The sequence below is a fragment of the Osmerus eperlanus genome, chromosome 9, assembly GCF_963692335.1.
Source record: "Osmerus eperlanus chromosome 9, fOsmEpe2.1, whole genome shotgun sequence".
Lineage (NCBI taxonomy): Eukaryota > Metazoa > Chordata > Actinopteri > Osmeriformes > Osmeridae > Osmerus > Osmerus eperlanus.
The window spans coordinates 1,277,276-1,289,540 of record NC_085026.1 but is presented as its reverse complement, the minus strand read 5'-3'; the positions used below and the strand labels follow the sequence as shown (position 1 = coordinate 1,289,540).

General features: G+C 41.1%; 1 protein-coding gene across 2 annotated transcripts in view; it reads right to left on the bottom strand.

Annotated features, from left to right (window-relative positions):
- The window catches only part of yju2 (YJU2 splicing factor homolog), a 351,236-nt gene extending 339,956 nt beyond the window's left edge, over positions 1-11,280 (bottom strand). Inside the window, exons 1-8 of one of the 2 annotated variants that reach the window (XM_062468791.1) lie at positions 11,131-11,280; positions 10,697-10,797; positions 10,448-10,592; positions 8,495-8,629; positions 8,198-8,379; positions 7,967-8,111; positions 1,268-1,439; positions 92-1,062 (exon numbers count right to left, since the gene is read on the bottom strand). In XM_062468791.1, coding sequence (XP_062324775.1) covers positions 956-1,062; positions 1,268-1,439; positions 7,967-8,111; positions 8,198-8,379; positions 8,495-8,629; positions 10,448-10,592; positions 10,697-10,797; positions 11,131-11,154 — 1,011 coding nt within the window. In that variant the 5' untranslated portion in view covers positions 11,155-11,280 and the 3' untranslated portion in view covers positions 92-955. Of the gene's footprint in view, positions 1-91; positions 1,063-1,267; positions 1,440-7,966; positions 8,112-8,197; positions 8,380-8,494; positions 8,630-10,447; positions 10,593-10,696; positions 10,798-11,130 lie in introns of those variants that run through there. The other variant, XM_062468792.1, reaches the window with a different exon arrangement.
- Positions 11,281-12,265: the final 985 nt, after the last annotated feature.

Here is a 12,265-nt window from a genome sequence, read left to right as displayed (position 1 = left end):
GCTCAACCATTGTGCATGTAATGTCTGTTATGAACTGAATGTTTAGATGTTTGTAGTGTTAATACAATTTAACAGAGAACCAATATAGTACATTTTAATCAACATAACATCAGCAATTCATAACATGGGAAACAGCAGACAAATGAAGGCTACATAATCATTTGCATGAATGTAGGCTACCACAGCATTGTCAATTTGACGAGAATAGATGTGGTTGATTGGGTACTTCAGAGATGACAGAAACTTGTGATCTGAGAAATATAGGTACCAAAACCACTGATAACTGTCATCACCAGCTGCATCAGACACTGCACTATCTATAATTCCAGAAATCTGTGTCACCGACATCACGGGCACTGTGCCCGCGATGATATATCTATAGGCTAATTGAGTGGTTGTTGATAGTTTCTCTATACAAGTCAACGCTCGCAGTTTAAAATTACTACAATAAAAAAATATTTTGACATTGAATACACTTTTCTGCTTAACAAGGCCATAACATTTTATATGGATAATGAGGATTTGAGAACCACAGATTTACTTAATTTTTTAATCCCAACAAATGCATGCCAGGTTTACAGGTTTGGGTAAGGACTATGTGTATCAAATCCAAAAGGGCTGATCTCAGGTTTCTTTAGTGTTTGATGTACAGAAGCATCTCTTTTGTTGACACATCTCCACAAACCAAAGTGAAAACACCAAACCCCAAACTTTGGTCTGATTCAAACAAGACGCAGACCAGTGCACACCAGGTATGTAACAGCAGGCACCTTTCCCCACCCATATTGCATTTTCAAGATTTAATCTTAACAGTTTAGGGCCAAAAAAACACCTTGATTACATGGACACTAGACAGTTGACTTTCATAACAAGATAAAACCACAACATATATGCTGTTTGGGAAGTCCAGGGATGAGCATGTTTCACTAGGCCCTTATCAGTTTCTCCTCTGTTCTCATTCGCTGTCATCACTGTCAGAATATGCCCCTACAAGGCTGAGAGATGACCCATTCTGTGTGGCGAACAGTTTAGCTGGGGCAGCAGGTGGAACAGTTGTTGAGACTGTAAAACAGGAAGTGTACTTTGTCAGAATGACAAAACATAACAGCAGGAAGCACTGATATTCACATCTCAAACTGCTGGGGAGAAGTATTTATTCAACAACTTCAGTTAAATCACTGTTACTGACTACATTTAATCCCATCCCTGCTCCCAGATTGTCTGGATCACCCTGATGATGTTTCTCTTCAGTGTGAGCATGTCTTACCTGGGTGGGAGTACGTGGCTGCTGGAGGGCCAGTTGACCCAGCTTTGCTAACAACATCACCCACTGGTTTCCTCCTCACAACCAGTGATCCCAAAGCTCCTCCACCACCCAGGGTTCCCACACTCCGCTCCCAGCTCTCCACTTTAGGCTTCTTCACCCCTCCAGAGGGCCCCTAGAGAGAGAGAGAGAGAGGGGAGGAACCAAAAATAAATTCACACTGATACAGGTGCTCAAAATTGTAGTTACCCTTACAGCTCATTGAAATAATGCTTCACTCCTCCCAAAAAGAGATGACATTGAAAGCTATTACATCATATACTTGCATGCCTAGGGAGTCATGTGGCTGAGCGGTTAGGGAGTCGGGCTAGTAATCAGAAGGTTGCCGGTTCGATTCCCGGCTGTGCAAAATGACGACGTGTCCTTGGGCAAGGCACTTCACCCTACTTGCCACGGGGGAATGTCCCTGTACTTACTGTAAGTCGCTCTGGATAAGAGCGTCTGCTAAATGACTAAATGTAAATGCCTTTGGTATGTCAGAATAAAGCAAAGAAGCTGTGAAAAAATATTAATTATTCCTCATTCTACAAAGACGTTCAAAAAAAGGCCCAGACATTTGTTACCTTAGAAAAGATAAAAAATAATTTGATTATACTTTAATTAGTATCACCCATGTCTCCAATCTTGTAATCAGTCATTCAGTCTATTTTAAATGGAGGAAAGTAGTCACTGTGCCGTTTGGTATCATTGTGTGCACCACACTGAACATTGACCAGAGACAGCAAAAGAAAGCTGCTCCAAGGTGAAGGTACAGGAATTTTACGAAAATGTTTGGTTTTAGAGCGTGTTAAACCTGTATTTAAATAACAAGTAAAAGGCTGTAATTTGGTATATATTGAAAAGGTGCAGTCATATCGGTGAGTTACTTTCTTTCGTTACTGCAGCAAATCTTCTTTAACAAAATAACGAAAGAAACAGTCTTGGCCCACAAAGGGGTCTGGAAATGTGAAGAGTTTGAATCGTGATAAGTTGAAAAATCTCACCAGAAGTCTCGATTGGCTCTCTAAAGTCGCTAGATGACGTGATTCAATAATGCATCAACAGAGGAATATCCTATCTGTCCGCTTACATGGCAGGCGCAAATGCACGTATCCGATTCATATTCGATTTATTTTCACATATGAATGAGGCCTGAAACTGATCTGAGAATATCGGAATCCATGTTCTTTTTTCCTGCTTACACTTGCATAGGTCATATCTAGGGTTGGGTACAGAAACCCGGTTCCACTATGGAACCGGTTCCTGCATCCGGTAGGAATCGGACTGGATTACAACACACATTTCGGTTCCTCATTTCGGTTCCACTTAATGTGTCGACTGAAATATTTTCCCTCTGTTGCTCCAAAACGGACGTAAAATATTCACACTTTCTCTGTAGTCTACCGTTAGCTAGCTACCGTTAATGTAGTCTACTTTCAAAATGCCATATTTTCCCTCTGGGCTCACCAAAACAGACGTAAAAGCATATTAACCATTCACTGCACGGGATCGCTAGTAAACATATTACACTTACTCTGCCAGTCTATCGTTAGATGGACTCGCACACAAGACATCAGTCCCTAGTCCCCGGACAGCCTCCCCAATTTGTCTGCCCTTTCAAACTCATACCTGTGTGTACAGGCCTCTTTGACACAGAGTTTTCTCCTGTGCAGGACATGCAATAAGTCAGGAGAGGTGTTGTATCTTGCCAGAGAAGGCAAATATGGTCATTTTTCTGCAAAAGAACTGCTGAAGTCTGAAGCTGGTTTAGTTAGCATACCAACTCAACATTTATTTAGTTGTTACTTGTTAATAGTGTAACTTATTTATTGTTAAATTATTGTAGTTGTGTGTTAGGTTTAGTTATCGTATATTTAAGTAGGCTCCTTTTTAAAACGTTTATTGTATATTTAAGTAGGCTCCTTTTTAAAACGTTTATAAATTGTAACATTTAAATAATTTTTCATAAAAAAAAACTATAAAAGAGCCATTACTTTTATTTTTTTCAAGAATCGGTTTAGGAATCGTTTAGGAATCGGAATCTTTTTAAAAGTACCAGTTCGGCATCGAAATCGTATAAATCCAAACGATACCAACCCTAGTCATATCCGATCTATGCCACATGGGAGGAAAAAAATCTGAATTGAGTCCAGTGTTTCCCACATAATGTTATTATATTTGTGACGGTAGGCGGGGGTAGCCAGTCATTGTAAAAATGTGTCAATTTTGGGCTCAGCTCAAAGCTACAGTGAGGAAAATAAGTATTTGAACACCCTGCTATTTTGCAAGTTCTCCCACTTAGAAATCATGGAGGGGTCTGAAATTGTCATCGTAGGTGCATGTCCACTGTGAGAGACATAATCTAAAAAAAAAAATCCAGAAATCACAATGTATGATTTTTTAAAACTATTTATTTGTATGATACAGCTGCAAATAAGTATTTGAACACCTGAGAAAGTCAATGTTAATATTTGGTACAGTAGCCTTTGTTTGCAATTACAGAGGTCAAACGTTTCCTGTAGTTTTTTACCAGGTTTGCACACACTGCAGGAGGGATTTTGGCCCACTCCTCCACACAGATCTTCTCTAGATCAGTCAGGTTTACGGCCTGTCGCTGAGAAACACGGAGTTTGAGCTCCCTCCAAAGATTCTCTATTGAGTTTAGGTCTGGAGACTGGCTAGGCCACGCCAGAACCTTGATATGCTTCTTACGGAGCCACTCCTTGGTTATCCTGGCTGTGTGGCTCTTCGGGTCATTGTCATGTTGGAAGACCCAGCCTCGACCCATCTTTAATGCTCTAACTGAGGGAAGGAGGTTGTTCCCCAAAATCTCGCAATACATGGCCCTGGTCATCCTCTCCTTAATACAGTGCAGTTGCCCTGTCCCATGTGCAGAAAAACACCCCCAAAGCATGATGCTACCACCCCCATGCTTCACAGTAGGGATGGTGTTCTTAGGATGGTACTCATCATTCTTCTTCCTCCAAACACGTTTAGTGGAATTATGACCCCAAAGTTCTATTTTGGTCTCATCTGACCACATGACTTTCTCCCATGACTCCTCTGGATCATCCAAATGGTCATTGGCAAACTTAAGACGTGCCTGGACATGTGCTGGTTTAAGCAGGGGAACCTTCCGTGCCATGCATGATTTCAAACCATGACGTCTCAGTGTATTACCAACAGTAACCTTGGAAACTGTGGTCCCAGCTCTTTTCAGGTCATTGACCAGCTCCTCCCGTGTAGTTCTGGGCTGATTTCTCACCTTCCTTAGGATCATTGAAACCCCACGAGGTGAGATCTTGCATGGAGCCCCAGTCCGAGGGAGATTGACAGTCATGTTTAGCTTCTTCCATTTTCTAATGATTGCTCCAACAGTGGACCTTTTCTCACCAAGCTGCTTGGCAATTTCCCCGTAGCCCTTTCCAGACTTGTGGAGGTGTACAATTTTGTCTCTAGTGTCTTTGGACAGCTCTTTGGTCTTGGCCATGTTAGTAGTTGGATTCTTACTGATTGTATGGGGTGGACAGGTGGCTTTATGCAGCTAAAGACCTCAAACAGGTGCATCTAATTTAGGATAATAAATGTAGTGGAGGTGGACATTTTAAAGGCAGACTAACAGGTCTTTGAGGGTCAGAATTCTAGCTGATAGACAGGTGTTCAAATACTTATTTGCAGCTGTATCATACAAATAAATAGTGAAAAAATCATACATTGTGATTTCTGGATTTTTTTTATAGATTATGTCTCTCACAGTGGACATGCACCTACGATGACAATTTCAGACCCCTCCATGATTTCTAAGTGGAAGAACTTGCAAAATAGCAGGGTGTTCAAATACTTATTTTCCTCACTGTATGTCCTAGTATCGGTTAGATGTGAGTATAAATAGGGACTTCAACAAGTAATTCAAGCAAATTTATTTTTCATTAATTTGACCACAAAGGTTTTTTGAGCTTTACGTAATATAAACGTTAGGTTGGACTCATTGTTATATTTGCCGAATATATTTAACTATGAATATTATTATATTTAACTTGAATGTATCAGTTTTGGACATTTGTGCAGAGAATTATGATGGGACTACTAAATTATGATTTATACTAAATATGAATTATGATAAGCCTACTAAACTCCAGATTGATTCTCCGGCCGTCTTCTCTGAGTGAAAAAGCCGTTTGTCCCGCAAATTGATTCAGAGCATGTACGGAGAGAGAGGGGGGCTATTCACAGACAGGTTCATTGTTGTTAGAAAAGTTAAAGATGTAACTGTTATCCTGTATAACGGGGTGTTCAATCCTGGTCCTCGAGAGCCCCTGTCCTGCATGTTTTAGATGTTTCCCTGCTCCAGCACACCTGATTCAAATGAATGGGTTGTTATCAAGCTATGCGGAAGCCGAGTAATAACCATTCATTTGCAAGCAAGCAATAAAGCTTTCTTAACTTGTTCACCGACTGTCTGTGCAATGCTTGATAGATTAATATTTCTGACAATTGTACTGAGACAGAACGCAAGCGGGGCAAGAAGGGGCTGAGCACATCAATGCGCTGCGTGCAGCTCTACAATGAAATACTTTTTTGCCATGTTAAACTGAAAAAAAAAAAAAAATTCTGTCAATTTCTTTATTGTGGCAGGCCGCCACAAATAAATCAATGTACGGGAAACACTGGACTCACTTGAGCCATGCATTGTAAACAGGGCTGGACTGGCCATCTGGCATACCGGGCATTTTTCCCGGTGGGACGACGCACTTTTGGTCCGAATCACCGATATAATTTATAGGCCTTTTTTTGTTTTTTGGTCAGGCGTACTATGATAGTACGCCTGGCCAATAAATGCTATTGATGGGTGGGTTTTGGCGTGGCCAGTGGGATTCATAATATTGCCTCCCGCCGGCCCTGAGACACGAGCTGTAGTAGGCAAATGCTTATGCTGGAAGTTTAGCATCGTTAAAATGGACAAACGACCACCAAAGCGCAAGGGAGGTGCAAAAAAATTATGGGAGAAAAAGATTAAAAATCTCAGGCGAATGCCTCAAAATAGACGGAGGACAGAGGAGAGGTGGCTGGCTCAGAGAAGCTAAAACAATATACTGACAGGGTCAGGGAAGAAGCCTAGGAGGAGGGGAGTGACCATGACAGGGCCATGGGAGCGAGTGAGGAAAAGATGGGAGAGTAGTTGACGACGTGGTAAGGAGTAAGCAAATTAACAGGGACTGTTAATGGAAGGGAGGGAGGCTGTGTGTGTGTGTGTGTTATGTGCGCCTCACGTCATAACTGCAAAAATCCAATAACATGAATAATACTGAATGAAGTACTGAAGGGGAAGATTATTGGCATATACCACGCTCACACAACTGATTTGTTATAGGCTAGCAGTTATATAAGAAATAAAATAAATGATCTATTTCACTAAATTGGAGGACATAGTATTACTAGGTTACCCTATTTTAACCACTGCGGCCACCAAGCATAGGTAAAATTGTATCAAAAGGTATCTGTATTGTATTGAATAGAAGAAGTTAGTATTACATAATATACCATGAAAAAACTCCATGAAGTAAACAACTGTTTGCTTATTACTATTATGGTTTTGTTTTAATTGTAAATTGTAGGTATATCTTGCAAGTAATTGGTATTTCCCAGCCAATCCCCCCTTTCTCTCTCTGTCTGTATAGTCATGCCAGGTTGTTGAGAGTCAAGGAGACAGCCAGGGAAGAACAGGCTATAGACTACTTTGCCTGTCCTGATCCTCCTATCCTGCAAACATTTTTAACCCTTGTGTTATCTTCGGGTCATTCTGACCCATCAGTCATTGTGACCCACCGTCGTATTGCGACAACTTTACCGAATACAAAAACAAAGTGAAGCATTTTCTTTTAACCGTTGGGCTGTCTCAGACCCCCCACATTGCAAAGGTTAAAATAAAATTATTTTTATTTGTTTTTGTATTGGGTAAAATTGGGTAAACACAATGATGGTTCGTTATGAACCTTTGGGTCATGTGACCCGAAGGCAGCACAAGGGTTAAAATATCATCCCAAACAAGACACGAATAACCCCAATACAATATCAAATATAATAAAAAATCTACAAATACCATAAATATACAAATCATAACATAATTGTAAGTGTAAATAAATAAGTGTAAGATCAACAGATAAGTCTTGAGACCCCTCTTGAAGGTTCCAAAACTATCACATGAACGCAGAACACTAGGCAACTCCTATCATAGAATGCACGCATATTTTAAGAGGACTGCAGGGAATGTGTCTGACCAATCACGGTGGGTGGGCCTCCTGGGCCAAAAATGTCAGGGCCGTTTTTTTGTCCCAGTCCAGCCCTGATCGTAAATGCGGCCTATAGGTTGTGCAACCAAATATTAGGTTGAGGGTTCCATCATGGTTGTCCATGCCATTTTCATTTGTTTTATTATTTCCAATATTATGTTGGAAAACTAAATCATATTTCATATGGAATAAACAGTGGATGTCAATTCCTTTAGTCAGTTTCAAGTTATTTCAGAGGAAACTATGCATTCTTGTTTTTTTGTGGAGAGGTACCAAAAACATATAATTTCTCCCTCAACACCAACTGACAGAGAGCCAACTACATACATATTTATTAGAAAAACTGAATTAGCATAGCTACCGGACCAAGTACCTGTGTATCTGTGGGTTTGTCTGTGGTCAGGATGTCAGTAGGCTTGTCTGTGCTGGGTCTCTTTGGTTTAGTTCTGCTGTTCTCCTCATCTGGGTCAGAATCTGAGTCTCTCAGTCTCTTAACCAGAGCTCGCTCCAACATATCTCTAAACATGAGGCAAAAATGAGGTCGATATTAGAGAAAACAGCTTAGTCATTCAGTCCCTCATCTCTCATGCTCACTTCTATTTACCTGGTATCTCTCTCATCCTCCTCTTTCTCACGCTCTTTTTCTCTCTGCTCCAGGTCTCGGTACAGGCCAATCATTCCCTCAAAGTCCACCTGGGCCTGCCTCTGGTTCAGTTCCTTCAGCTCCTGAAGATTTTCCAAAACCTCCATTTCCATTTTAGAGTCCCGTGTTCGGTTCTCCAGAACCTAAAGGAAAACAGAACGTAATCAGCCATGTGCTCTGGCTCCTGTGGGCTGAGCATCAGCTCCGATCCTGTTGTGTTCTTTGGCTGTGTAATCACAACATATTCTTTCTTAGTACCTTCATGGGGTTATTCAGTTCCTCCTCTTCTCTCTCCTTCTGTATCTTCTTCTCCTCTTCCTCAATCAGTTTCTCTGCCTGGAAGTTCCTTGTGGCACCGTGTTCCATGGCATAGTCAGTGTTCTCAGGATCAGTCTACAGAAAGAAAAAGTTAATGGTGATACTTACAGTAAGGACTGTGAAAAAATTACACAAAGGCACAGTTTCTTCCAGTAGAATGTTCTAGATGTACAGTAAAGGCGCTATTTGACTGCATGGTATCGGCTCAACTTGACTCGACTAAGTTTGTTTTCCATTGCAGATAGTATCCCATTAATGTAGCTGGTCGTCATATAGCAATGCCACATGAAACTGCCATGACGTCTTCAACGCAACACACCCCACTCTCCCCACTCCCACAACACACACCACATCCTTTTGTTGGCAACCACAGGAACTTCAACACCTCCTCAATTGACAATGGCATTTCGTGGGTTGACATTTAATAAAGTACTCTAGTGAGTAAAAAAAAATCAATATCAGCTGCTATAACAGACAGCCGTTGCAATTATTGTGTCTCTATATACAGGGTTTCTGCAGGTTTCAGTAAGTCAAATTTAAGACATTTTAAGACCATAAAGATTGAAATTTAGGCGGATGATGAAACAATCGGCCCCTGGGCACGGACACGTTAAAGGCCTAAATTAACAAACTAATGTGAACAGGATTTACAGAGCACATACACACATTTTATGACACCAGAATATTAACAGGATTTATAAACAGGAGCACTCAAAGCCAGCAGCACAAGGGTGTAAGTTTGATTTCAGCTTAGGTAGGGACATCAATAGTCAATGTGAGCGCGCAAAGCAAAACAATGTGCATTAATTTGAGCACAAATGCTGTTTTCACATTATGAGTGCAACGTAATGTTATATTGTTATTCTGTGTCTGAGTCAAACATCATTGTATACGTATACAATGATGTTTGACTCTTGTTACATATCTGGTTTGTTTACTATGCAATTCAGTGGGCGAGTGAGTCTTGTCATGGCTCCAAACAAGCCACCTTTGCAACAGATCAATAGCAAACTAGTAGCTCTGACTAAAGCACCAGCTACAGTTTACACTTACAACCAACGCAAACTATTATCATTTCTACAACTGAGTACATAAAAATAGTAGTCGGTCAACATATTTTACATTTACATTCTTAGTCATTTAGCAGACCCTCTTATCCAGAGCAACTTACAGTAAGTACAGGGACATTCGCCCCGAGGCAAGTAGGGTGAACCGGCAACCTTCTGAGTAATAGCCCGATTCCCTAACCGCTCAGCCCTCTGACTCCCCACTTTGTAACATTTCATATTCTATATTTTATATTGATATCTATTTTATATCGACATTGTTTAGCTCTTTAGTATATTGTTTAGCTCTTTAGGACATGTTTAGCTCTTTAATATTAGACTTTTAGATTTTATTTATGCATTCTGCTTTTTTTTTCTCTTTAGATCTGTATATGTTCATTGTATGCACCTTCCTGCCACAGTAAATTCTGTGTTTGTGTTAACTTACATACAATAAAAACCAATTCTGGTTCGGACTCCCTATTGTTCAAGAAATTCAATCTTGCTTCTTAACAAAATTCCCGTTGTTCTTGATGAACCGCTGATGAGTTACATCAGAGTGCGAATTATACAATGACAATTGGGGGGGTCAACTTCTCCAGGGCGTAAAGTAATATTTACAATTACAGGTAAGAATGATATATAAATGTATCGAACCCCCCGACCTGTTGTTTTTACCTCTTTTGGGAGGGGTCCAAGTCTTAATTAGGGGGTTCAAACCCCCCCAAGCCCCCCCCCCCGTTGGCACCAGGGACTAGGTACCAGATTTATGCAATGGAAATCAAAAAAGGCGAGTAAGTTGATACTATGCAGTTGAAAAGCACCTTAACTCAGTATTCGGCCTCACCTTGAAGGTAATCTCTGCCAAGCAACGAGTACACTTAATGTAGAACCGGAAGATGGGAAGTCCCATGTACAGCTCATTCTGAACAGTCTCTTTGCGAGCATTAAACTTCTTCCCCTTGTAAATGTACTCTCCGCACGTCTTACACCTGGAAGAAAGCAACATAGCATTGTCTGGAGAAAGAACTATGTGAATCTTCTGTGAATATGACGAACATGAATGGGTAGACATATGCAATTAGTGTCGTCTTACCTCATGTTGAATGGAGCCATCAATCTGACAACATACTGACGATCTTTGGGGAGTTTGAGCTTTGGGATTTTTGAAGGGTCGAAGTCTGGGGGATAGTATTTCTGTGAAGCGGAAAATGCAGACAACCGTTTCATGTTAATATTCCTGTATAAGGGGTCCATGGCATTAGGCCATGATATGTACATGATAGGGTACAATCTAGCCAGTTGACGTAATCCCACAAACAGCTCATAATCAGTAGTGTATACATATAGTAGTATTTCAATCTAGTTGAAGCTAGTCTAGCTGGCTAACGCGTTTGCTTTTCTAGTTAGAACTAGTGCTAGCCTACCTACAGTACTGTAGCAAGCTAACCATGTTTAAACAAATTAGTAGTGAAAGCTAAGAGTTCAAATGAGACCGGTAAAATCACAGTAAAGTAGTACATTACTAACGTTTAAAACTTTTCTTTCAGACATGCTTCGAGGAAAATCTTAACTAGATATGTAACACCAATCGCTAGCTACTGTAGCTGTGTTTCGCTTGCGGATGTTGCGACCGTGTACTTCCGGTTGGTTTCTTCTTCTACGTTTTAGGATTAAGGTCAGTCGGATATGGAACGCCGTGTAACAGTGCGTTCACACTGCAGCGGAGCGGGCGGCGCGTGGCGTCGGCTTCCAATTCATTTTCAATGAAACCAGGCGTTGACGCTCGCGTAGGGCATTGTGGGAAGGTTGGATTTTTGTGTTGCAAGTTGGATTTTCTCAACTTTATGTAAATGAGGAGCGTGAAAACGCTAGCGTTGGCCAATCGGATTGGTTTCTTGTTTCTTGTAACGTAGCAACTGTTCGTCATGGTAAACATTTCTAGGTTTGACAATTTCAAGATGGAGGAGAAACTTTTCGTATGTGTCTGCACACCCAGTTCTGTTCAGAACAAAGTTACTAATGTGACGAGCCTGAATTTAAAGATTACATTAAACTAATAATGCATGGTGCATGGTTGCCGATGTCGTCATTGTTCCTAGTGTGTTTTTATAGCCTACTTTTAAATGTAGTCGTCACATTACGTGACTGTTCTGTGCCACTGCTAGCTCGCTAGCCCAGCCTACAAACGACTGGTTGAGTGACCGGTGGCGTAACATGTATTCTACTGTAATCTTGCACTAGTAAAATCTTGCACTTACATAAATGTTGTGTAAAAGTGGTATTTTGATCGATATTGTGAGTACATTAACCCAAATCTGCACGCTTGGCCATGACTACAACAGTGACCTTAGAGAACTACAACTCTGTATTAACTTGTCTAACACGCCCCCGAGCGTGGTGTACTGTGGGAAGGCAAGCGATGCAGAGCGTTAAAAAACGCTGCAGTGTGAACGCACTGTTACAGTGCGTTCACACTGCAGCGGAGCGGGCGGCGCGTGGCGTCGGCTTCCAATTCATTTTCAATGAAACCAGGCGTTGACGCTCGCGTAGGGCATTGTGGGAAGGCGAGCGGAGCGGAGCGTTGCAAGTTGGATTTTCTCAACTTTATGTAAATGAGGAGCGTGAAAACGCTAGCGTTGGCCAATCGGATTGTTTTCTTGTT